This window comes from Molossus molossus, unplaced genomic scaffold, assembly GCF_014108415.1.
Source record: "Molossus molossus isolate mMolMol1 unplaced genomic scaffold, mMolMol1.p scaffold_m16_p_1, whole genome shotgun sequence".
Lineage (NCBI taxonomy): Eukaryota > Metazoa > Chordata > Mammalia > Chiroptera > Molossidae > Molossus > Molossus molossus.
Window position 1 is genome coordinate 220,941,981 of NW_023425344.1, and position 10,951 is coordinate 220,952,931.

A 10,951-nucleotide genomic window follows, 5' to 3' on the forward strand; every position below is an offset into this window, starting at 1 on the left:
TATAACCATCAAAAGCAGACATGAACATCGCATATTACCCCAGCTAGGCCTGAGGCCCCATTCAGGTGTTGCCAATTATCCCGATAAGGACCTGCACAGCTGGAGGATCCAGTTCAGAATCACACGCTGCGTCTCTTTAGTCTCCTGCAGCCTGGGACAGTGCCATCGTCTTCCTCTGACTTTCATTACGTTGACATTTTTTAAGATCACAAGCCAGCTATTTTGTCGTATGTCCATGAATTTGGATGTGTCTGGTGTTTCCTAATGATGGGATTCAGGTCATGCATCTTTGAGAGGAACATCCCAGAAGGATGCTGTGTCTCATCACATCCTGTACGGCGTGCACTGTTTTGATTTGTCCCATTCTGACAGTGTTCACTACTCACTTAATTAAGAGGTGTCTGCCTGGCTTATTCACTGTTAAGTTATTTTTTTCCCCCTTTGAAATTAATGAATATGTTGGTTTGAACTATGTAAATATTCTGTTCCTCATCAAACTTTTAATTAATTTATTTATATCAGTACAGAGTCTCACGGTCTCCTGTTGTATTAGATCAATTCCCCAGATGAAGCCAATTCCCCACCTCCTCCACCATCCACGTGGATGCCCTCCTCACCCTGCCCAGGCTCTGATTCCGTGCACCAGGCTGTCCCCCGTCCTCGTAATGGAGGCCCTCTTGCCTCCCTTGGGTTCTGGGCTGTAGCTCCCCACTCCTCCCACTACAGAGTGCTGCCTCTCTGTTCAGCTAATGGCTTTAGAACTAAACTGTTTAGGAAGGGACGAGAACAGCAAGAAGGGGGAGGACACCTTCTGTGTTCTTTGGTTCTCCCTCCTTTCTCCTCATTTCCATTCATCCCGACCTATCCTGAGCCCTATCATCCTCGGCAGTCCTCACATCCGTCTTCCCAAGCACTCAAAGCAGGACTGAGTCTTGAGCAATAACCTAAGTTCCTCTGGGCAGACTACGAGGGTCGAATTCCTCGTGGGACATTGGGAGGGCTCCTTGCCCTCTCCAAGCCTCGACCGCATGGCGCCTCAGATGAATGTCCTACTGATTCTACTTCGCGGTGTTACCAGACTCAAGTGCGCTAGGGCATAGAAAGCCTTTATTGCCTCCCACATAACAAGCACTAAATAAAGTCTGTTGATTATATTTTCCTTCCTCTCTGTGTGAGGTGGAAGTTGTCTTACCTCTTTTTTTCTTTTTCCCCTGAAGGCTTTCTTTTGCCTCACTCTTTCTAAGTTTTGGCTTCTCTGGACTATTTTACCTTCTTGCTCTTCTTGACTCATTTTACTTCCCATAAGTTCATGCATAAGACACGGAGAGGGAGACATTCATTGATCGCCACCAGCAGACGTTCTGCGGGCAGTTCCCACGCTCACCACGCCCAGTCACGCGCGGCTCGGCTGTCAGGCCGCGGTGGTCTCTGCGCCCCGGCCCAGGCTGGGAGCAATGAGCCGTGTTCACTACTTACCCAGTAGCTTAGGCTGCAGGGGGAGAGGAGTCTCGGAGACGGACTGAGGTGGAAGTAGGTGCAGAGGAGCTACTGCTGGCCAGTGAAGTGCTCTTCCTCGGATCGGCATGGAGTTTGTGCTGAGGGAGGGCGATCTTTGGAACATTTGAACAGAATTACACCCTGGGGTCTGTTCCCGTCTCGGAATTCTGTGACCTGACAGATGAAAGGCACACCCCATGACGCTGACCCATTGCTGTCTGTTGAAGCGTGTCCAGAGAAGCAAGTGAACGACTGCCGTTGATTGTATCAATACCCACTATTTACCTCCCGACCAAGAGCTGAGCCTTGGTCACAGGTGACTGACCAGGAAGAAATGTTCTCAGTTTAGTGCAGTTTTATACCCTCCTTACCGAAGATGACTTGCGTGCCCTGGATGATGGAAAGGGTGCTGGTACATTTGTCGGGAAGGTTGCAAATAATGGTTTAGGAGACCTGGGCACGTGTTGTGAGGCCTCCTGAGGGCCTTTCCCGACCACCCGAATTAGGTGGTTGTTGCCAGCCCTGCACCCCAGGGGCTTGTTACTCCACATGTCTGTGTTCGTGTCTTTGTAGCCATTATCATCCAACATCTTTATTTTTTTTAATTAATTTTTGAGAGAGAAACATGGATTTGTGCATTTGCACTTATTTATGCATTCATTGGTTGCTTCTTATATGTGCCCTGACCAGGGATCGAGCCCACAACCTTGGCATATGGGGACGACACTCTAAGCAACTGAGCTACCTGGCCAGGGCCACATCTCTGTTCTTCTAGTGTATACACTGAGGGGAGGATCTTATCAGTCCTGCTCGATGTGTCTCCGGCGCTCAGCGCATCACCCAGCATATCGGAGGTGCTGGAAAATGTGTTGAATGAATGAATACGTGAAGCTACGTAGGTGTGATATTAATTTTTTCTGCCTCTGCTCATTGTCCTTCCACCTCATCAGCCCTCCGGTGTCCGTGTGCAGGCACAATGAAGAAGAGCGGCAGGAAGCCTGCCCCGAGGGTCCCGGAGCAGGAGGCCTTCTGTGTGCTGCCCTCGCCCGGCCCAGGCCATCTCCAGACTACCCTGGACGGGGGAGAGTACGCCCTTTTCGTCTCCCCTCCCATGTTAGAGGGCAATTTTATCCAGGTAACTGTCTGAGCCTTGAATCATGAGTAACTTCAGTCATTAACTTACTCAGGGACGACTGACAAACTTGGGAGGGGAATTGTTTTTAATGTGGCGATGGAATGTGTGCTGCAGTTAAAGGGAGCAGTTTGGGAACATTGAAGGACTGAAAATAATTATAATGTTAAGCAAAAATTTATTTCCAGTTTTCCCAACTCTAACCTAGGAATTCTGCCCTACCTTGACCATAATTTTCTATCTTAATCTTCCCAAAATTACATGAAGAGACAACGATCATTTTCAGGATGTTCTGCCACAGGAAAGCATCCCGTAATTCCTTTCTTAGACTTGGACGACATTTTAAAGAATAACGTCTATGACACAACTAGGGTTTAAAGAGAACTAAATTGGCTCTTAGCTTGGAGGGTAAACTATACTCTTCAGATTGTGTCAGGGAGAAAAGATTTTTGTTTTGTTTTGTTTTTTTGTTGTTGTTGTTTTGTTTTGTTTTTTTCATAAAAATGTAACTCCATTATGAATGAAACTACATTTCAGTGCATTTGGGAGCCATTCTAACTTCCCTTTGAGCATGCAACATTAAAATGTTCTGACAAAGACACGGGAAAATGAGTTCAACGGCTTGAGCCATACCCCTAAACTTCACTGAAATGCCACAGCTGAGTCTAACATGAAACGCGCCCATTCAAGCCACCCCCCAGCTGATGCCACAGAGGGGTGCCGGGGAGGGCCACAGACGCACAGGGGGGTGCCGGGGAGGGCCACAGACGCACAGGGGGGTGCCGGGGAGGGCCACAGACGCACAGGGGGGGTGCCGGGGAGGGCCACAGACGCACAGGGGGGGTGCCGGGGAGGGCCACAGACGCACAGGGGGGGTGCCGGGGAGGGCCACAGACGCACAGGGGGGGTGCCGGGGAGGGCCACAGACGCACAGGGGGGGTGCCGGGGAGGGCCACAGACGCACAGGGGGGGTGCGGGGGAGGGCCACAGACGCACAGGGGGGGTGCCGGGGAGGGCCACAGACGCACAGGGGGGTGCCGGGGAAGCCAGACAGTCTTCGCCTTCCATAAACACGCTCTCTGCACTGCCCCTCCTCCCCTCCAGAACCGTAGGCAGGACGCGATGCCTTGAGGAACAGTAACGTTTCAGTGATGCCCCAAACGTGTGATAAGTCACAATTTTATGTACTTTACTCTCCATATGCTTCTTTCCTACTACTAATTTTTTTATTTTATTGTTCACACTTCTTCCTACACACTTTTCAAATGACCTGTGCGTGCTCTAATGAACACGGGGGAGGCAGCTAGCATTCTGTGGGCCATCCGTGACCCCGTATCAGACGTAACTTGAACAGGCAGTGAGTTACTAGGGTTCCTGACTCAAGTTTAAATGAAAAAGAACAACAATGACCTCAAACAGAGTGTGAGAGCCACAGGGCATCAGCTCACCCACAGGGAGTCATCAAGGACCCCGGTTGGCTCTTCTCACTCTGTCACCCTGTTAGCTCCCCTCACACATCCATGCAAACGAGTGAGTACTGGACAAAACCAGAATTCTGTTCACGGGGAGAAGAGCATGGTGCTGGGTAGATAACCCACTGTGGGGGCTATGACGTCTTCCAGAGTGTACTGGTTATTTTTTTATTTTTCTTATCCTCACCTGAGGACATTTTTGCATTTTACCTTTGATGTGAGAGAGACACATGGACTGGTTGCCACCCACACGACCCCAGCCAGGGCGGGGACAAACTGCAACCGAGGTAGGTGCCCTTAGCAGGAACCCAACCCGAGTCTCTCTGTCCACAGGCCAACGCTCTAACTGCTGAGCCAAACTGGCCAGGGCCAGAGTATACTGGTTTTTAAGTGATTTATGCTTTGAACCAGTTACTACACAGCTGAGTGTTGGTTAGAGCCTCTCTGGCTCCCTTCACATCCTGTCCACCCACTTCCCAGTCCCCTCCTCTCCCGACCGGCAGAGATTTTACTGGACGAGACTCCTAGGTTTTAGGGATTTGTACACACAGTTTTTCAGCCTAAAAGTTCTCCTGTCCACACAGCTAGTTTATCTGCCACATGGTTCTGGTCTTGGTGAGGGTCCCTTCCCCAGGAGACTTCTCTGACCCTAGACCAGGGGGCCTGGGACTGGCCATTGGTAAGTGTTTAGGAAGTTTGCAAGTGGTTATTAAATACAGCCCTTATTAAAAGTTAAATGGTATAAACGTTTACAATTAAGTTATATTCAAAACAAAGGCAACAAATCCTATTATTTCACTACATTTTACTATTATCTATGCTCTTGAGACTATGGGTACAAGAGTTTGGCAAAGATCAGTGAAGACTTTTGTGAGAACCAACTGGCCGAGTGGAATGTACAGCAAAGGGTATCGTATAACACTATCTGTGAATCGTGTGCCACTTATGTATTACATCAGTACAATTTATAATGAACATTTGTGAAGTTTGCTCAACCCTAAGTCTCTAAGTCAAGTCCCCCATTATGTGCCCCACAGCCCAGCACCCTGAACTTGTCCTTGGTAACATTTCTTACAATAATGATTAGTGGCAGCCCTGGCTGGGCAGCTCAGTTGGTTGGAGCGTCATCCCATACACCAAAAGGGTTAGGGTTCGATTCCTGTCGGGGTGCGTGTGGGAAGCAACTGATCAATATTTCTCTGTCACATTGATGTTTCTCTCTCTCTCTCTCTCTCTCCTTCTCTCTCTAAACAAAAAAATTAATAAACATGTCCTCAGGTAAGAATTAAATAATAATAATAATAATGATGAGTGACATAGTTGTTTAATGATCACCTTCCCCAGTAGACCTCCATGGGTCAGGGGCCATGTCTGCCTTTTCACTGTGACAGCTCCAAGAACTCACATGAACAAGCGAGTGAACAAGTGCATCACACAGTTCATTTCTCCTTTCTTCCCTACACCGCTCAGGTGAGCAAGGTGGTCAGGACCACGTACCTTACCAGAAACTCTTCTTCCTGTCCTGTCTTAGGTCAACCGGAGAGGTGAGTCCATTTACCTTCACAACCGCGCCAACTGGGTGGCTGTGGGCATCTGCTCTTCCAGTCACAGCCCCAAGACCCCCAACGTGATGCTGCTCGCACACCGGCCGCCTGCCGCCTGGAACGACGGCGAACCCCTGTTCAGAAGCCTCCTGACCTCGCCAGAGAAGCTGGTGCTCACCAGGTGAGTTACAGCAGGAAGGGGTGAAACGTGTCTCAGAAAAGCACACCCCGGAGCTGGGAACGGAGCGGCGGCGGCAGTGGCTCTCAGGGAGCATCTCGCCTGCGCTCCCTACCACCAGTGACAGAGCCGCACCTCACAGCCTGGGGACATGGTTATGCCGGCCTGGCAGTCAGACAGGAGCTTACATTTTTTTTAATCCTCACCTGAGGATATTTTTCCATTGATTTTCAGATGGAGTGTGAGGAAGGGAGGGAGAGAGAGAAACATTCTTGTGAGAGGGACACACCGATTGGTTGTCTCCCGCAGGACCCCAACCAGGGCCAGGGATGAACCGCAACCAAGGTACATGCCCTTGACCAGAATCGAACCCGCAACTCTCTGGTCTGTGGGCCGACGCTCTAACTGCTGAGCCAAGCTGGCCAGGCTAATTTTTTTTTTAAATTAAATGTAAGTAACAGAAACTGAAGACTCAGACTGTCTCTCTAGAACATGCCCCTCTCCCACCACCTCCTGACTTCTACCAGAATTAACTCAGGCCTTGTCTCAAGCCACCAACTTGCTATATGGCCTAGAGCAGATCACCCAACTTCTCCGTCTCCATTTTGCAGCATTAAATAGGATAGCTTCTCCTGGTAAGTAGTTGACACTCTGATTTTTTAGTACATCAGAGTCTTAGAAGTATGATTCAAGTGGGATAACCCCAGGAGCCCGACAGCATGTACTAAAAATGAAGGTTCAGAGCCTCCTGAGCTAAGGACCAGACCTGGGGACGTGGCAACCACAGGCCGCCCCTGCCCGGCCCTGCCCGGCCCTGCCCAGGCTTGTGTGGAGACAGGCCTGTTGTCCCAAGCTGCCATGAGACAGACAGGAAAGGCCTTTGGATAGGTCTCCAGTGTGGCCTCCGGATGACATTTGCGTTTGTTCGCAGGTTCCTCCCTCTGCAGTTTGTGACTCTGTCCGTGCACGATGCTGAGAACATGCGCCTCAAGGTGAAGCTGGTGAGCGGCCGAGCCTACTACCTGCAGCTCTGCGCCCCTGCCTACCAACAGGACTTCTTGTTTTCTCAGTGGGTGGAGCTCATCTCCCTGTTGAATCAGGAGAAAGCCAAAGCTGCCAAGCTGTCAGAAGTGTCAAGCCTCTCGGAAATCACCAACAGCACAGACATCACGGGCTCGGTGGACATCATGGACATGGAAGAATTCGCAGCTGTGCAGACTCCGTGTGTGCACGCATATTCAGACCCTGAACATGCCATAGAAAATGCTGATTTCTCAGAATTAACGGTCATCACTGATGTCACCGACGTCACGGACGTTCCAGAAAATGAGGTCACTGAGGCCCCAGATATAAGCATTTCCACAGAAGTTACAGAAGTCACAGACCTCCATGATGTCACAAACAGCTCGGGAGTCAGAGTGGTATTTGAAAATGATGACATACGAAGGGCCAAGCAAGAGGAAAAGGTATGTGAGAAAGAAGACTTTCATTCTTTAATAATCAAGAACAAGAGCGATCACCAGGATCACTATTCTGGGACAGTTCCCTGACACCACTCACCAGAACACTATGAAACTTGCTCTGAGTAACCTCGTTTTAATAATGAGATCTGATCCTTGGAGGAACGGAGCTGTCAGGTGTCTCCTGAAATAGCCAGTGACCATCCTTACCACCAAACTTACCCGGGGTCAGAAAGCTATGGTGGGATGGGAGGCCTCTGGGTCAGAGTCAGAGACCAGCGTGGAGTCTCGCCCTGCGACAGATGAGCCTCAGCCTCCTCATCTCTGAGATGAGGGTATAAGTATCATGTAAGGGCTGTTTTAAGATTCAAATGTACATAAAAGGATGCAGTACATTGAAGGATGCAGTACATTAGTCGGTAAAAGTGAAAGTGGAAATAGGAAACTAGAATACCAAAAGAAGTGAGAGGCTCTAGAAAGAGCCAGAAAGTGGAAAAAACATGGAGCCATGTTTAAAAACAGTTATATTTGGCTGGAGCATAATATATGTGGGTTATATTAGGATATAGGATTGAAAAATTGCTTCCAAACCTTTAATGCCAAAATAAGAAGTGTGGATTTCAGTCTTTGGGCAAACCTTAGGCACATAGCCCTTTCTGTAAGAGTGTGAAGGAGCTGTGTGTGTAAAAGATTAATCTATTGGCAGAATGGATCGTAGGTAATCAATTTGAAGACTATTGCAGAAAACCTCCATAGGGCCCACAATAAAAATTAAACAGTGGCAAAGGGCAAGAAAGAAATTGCACAGAAGAAGAAACTTCCAATAGATACAGTGGGAAAAGTTTAACCTCACTAGTAATCAAAGAAATACAAACTTTATAAAATCTATAAAACTGTTCATTGAAAGAATAGTAGTAGTCAATGTTAGTAAAGCAGTGGTCAACGTGGAAGTCATTTAGATTCAGGGGAGGGATGTGAACTGCTACAAACCTTCTTGAAATAATTTAGAATCAAGAACCTAAAAATGGCCCTGGCCGGTTTGGCTCAGCGGTTAGAGCGTCGACCTGCGGTCCGGAGAGACCCGGGTTCGGTTCCTGCTAAGGGCACGTACCTCGGTTGCAGTTTGTCCCCGGCCCTGGTCGGTTGTGCGGGTGGCAGCCACTCAATGTGTCCCTTTCACATTGATGTTTCTCTCTCTCTCTCTCTGTTCCTCTCCCCGCCCCCCCCCCCCCACTCTACCTGAACAAAAAATGGAAAAATGTCCTCGGGTGAGGATAAAAAAAAAAAAAAAAGAACCTAAAAATGTTTGTATCCTTTGACTCAACTCAGTGATTCCACTTCTAGGGATCTTTCTAAAGGAATTAAATAGAAACAGGAATGAGGATTCAGCTATAAACATATGTTAATCATTACACATGTAAGCCATGTTTATAAAAATGAAACAAGGAAAACACAGAAGTAACCTAAATGTCTGCAACAGGAGAAATGGCTAAATATATAAAAATACATTTACACACAGAGACAATAGAAGGGGGAAATATCACATTGTTAATAGTAGTTTTTTTCTGAATTTGGGGATTATAGTCAATTTATGTTTTCTTCAGTTTCCTGAATTTTCTGTTTTCTACAATGAAAATAATTAATTTTTAATTAGAAGAATTCAATTTTTAATGATATAAGGAAAATCCTTATAATAAATTGTTAAATGAAAAGTGTGCAATATGCAACAGAAATATGATCACAAAACAGACACATACAAAACAAATAAATGGACAAAAAGACCCTTTGAAATGTGTGATAGGAGTAGTTATTTCTGGCCAGTAGCATCAAGCAAGCAATAATTTTCTTCCTTTCACTTTATATCTTACAGGATTAAAAAATTATTCTACAAATAAATATGTATTACTTTCATTATCAGACAAAATGAAGTTTTTAGGAAGGAAATTACTGCACTATTTTCCAGGCAAGGTAGCGGAGGGGACGGCCGGGTGGGTCAGACGCAGGGGATGTAGAAACATGGTCTCAGCACCGGCTCGCCCCCCGCCCCCGCCCCCGCCCTTGCTCCCAGGCTGAGATCCAGGAAAGCGGTGAGGACCCCGGAGCTGGCGCTTCATGGACACCAGGACATCAGGAGAACGGGAGAGGTTTCAGGGTATTAAGTTTTAGGCAGAGGTTCTAAGTCTTTTGAAAAACAAACTCTGTGGTATTATTATGAACCTCTAACTGCTCTCACCTATTAGATGCTCTTAAATCAGCAACAGCCTCAGAATGGGGAGTCGGTAGCAAGGCGTTTCTAGAAAACCTTCCTTTCCCTGAAATTCAGAGCGAGGAAGTGCTGTAATCAAGTACTGCTACTCCTGTGTGGGCTGACTTTGGTACATGACCACACGAGCTTTTCAATGTGCCGTGTCAGGTCCCCACACTGCCAGCCTCTGACACCACCTGGCCTCGCGCTGGCCACGGACAGCCAGCCTCGTTCCCTGCGGCACCTGTGCATCCAGGGCACCCCGTAAATGGATGCAACGATGACTGTTTTAGATTCGGCTCCATAAATAACCTGTTTCTGTATGCTGCTCTTCTGTTCCTGATTTGCTGCTGCTTATTATTTTCAAAGGAAAAAATGAAAAACATTCTGAAGCCTGGGTGTCTACAAGGTACAAAAAGTAAGAATGAGTTCAAAGAATTCTCAAAACACGTCACCATCTCAAACGTGACACTGACTTTCGAAGGTGAAAGATGTTTTGAAACTATCTTGACTCCAGAACACAGTGAGACAAATACATTCACAGAGAAGAGTGATAGAACCTTGGAAATGAGGACAACAGATTTTAAAAGCGCGGCTCTCAAGGCTGAAGAGTCCAGGTACGTGAGGCCGGGAAGTGCGGGGTGCTCGCACTGAGGTAGTGTAAGTGTGAATGAGCGTGTCCTTTAAAGTCCCTACAACTCGGGCATTTGTGGCTGAAGAGTCTGAGACATAGATACAATATAATTGATTGATATCATCAACTCTTAATTATCCCCATTTGATTCAATCTCATCTAATGTTTATTTTCACCCCACTTCCCACACCATTCAGTTGACGTTCTGGGCTGTCTGCCTAGTGTCACCTGTGTGTGCTGAAGAAAAGAGACTAGAGTCACAGGGTCCACATTCAGGAATTAGGGGACTCGATTTCTAGAGTGACGATGGGTGTTTTTTCTTTTAGCTTTATATTTCTCTATTTTTCTCCTCTATACATCCCTTATACTTTCCTACATTTCCAACTAATAATTTAATAATCTGAAAACACTATTTTCATAACTTTACTATTCAATTGCCAGATGAATGGGAAAACCCTGGCCGGTTAGGCTCAGTGGTAGAGCAACGCCCGAGGACCAGTGAGTCTTGGGTTCAATTCCGGACAAGGGCACGTACCTCAGTTGCGGTTTGTCCCCAGCCCTGGTTGGGGTCATGTGGGTGGTGACCACTTGATGCGTCTCTGTCTCATTGATGTTTCTCTCTCTCTCTTCTTCTCTCCCTCCTTCTCTATTTCAAGATAGATACAAACGTGTCCTCAAGTGAGGATTAAAAAAGAGAGAGAATGTATTTTTCAAAAACAACTATAAAAATCAAATATTTAGTGAAAGTGATAAGAGATCTATATAACTAGAATTACAAAATTTTAATGG

At 47.1% G+C, this 10,951-nt stretch overlaps 1 protein-coding gene across 1 annotated transcript; it reads left to right on the forward strand.

Moving 5' to 3' along the window:
* The first annotated feature begins 2,473 nt into the window (after window positions 1-2,473).
* FAM71D (family with sequence similarity 71 member D) lies at window positions 2,474-10,182 on the forward strand. Its single transcript, XM_036251173.1, has 4 exons — window positions 2,474-2,632; window positions 5,633-5,826; window positions 6,755-7,289; window positions 9,898-10,182. The coding sequence occupies exons 1-4, from the start codon at window positions 2,474-2,476 to the stop codon at window positions 10,180-10,182; spliced, it is 1,173 nt and encodes a 390-aa protein (XP_036107066.1).
* Window positions 10,183-10,951: the final 769 nt, after the last annotated feature.

Coding starts and splice junctions, on each gene's coding strand:
- FAM71D (XM_036251173.1), top strand. CDS start 2,474: ATGAAGAAGAGCGGCAGGAAGCCTGCCCCGAGGGTCCCGGAGCAGGAG. Junction 5,827..6,754: donor GAGAAGCTGGTGCTCACCAG/GTGAGTTACAGC, acceptor GTTTGTTCGCAG/GTTCCTCCCTCTGCAGTTTG. Junction 7,290..9,897: donor GGGCCAAGCAAGAGGAAAAG/GTATGTGAGAAA, acceptor TTATTTTCAAAG/GAAAAAATGAAAAACATTCT.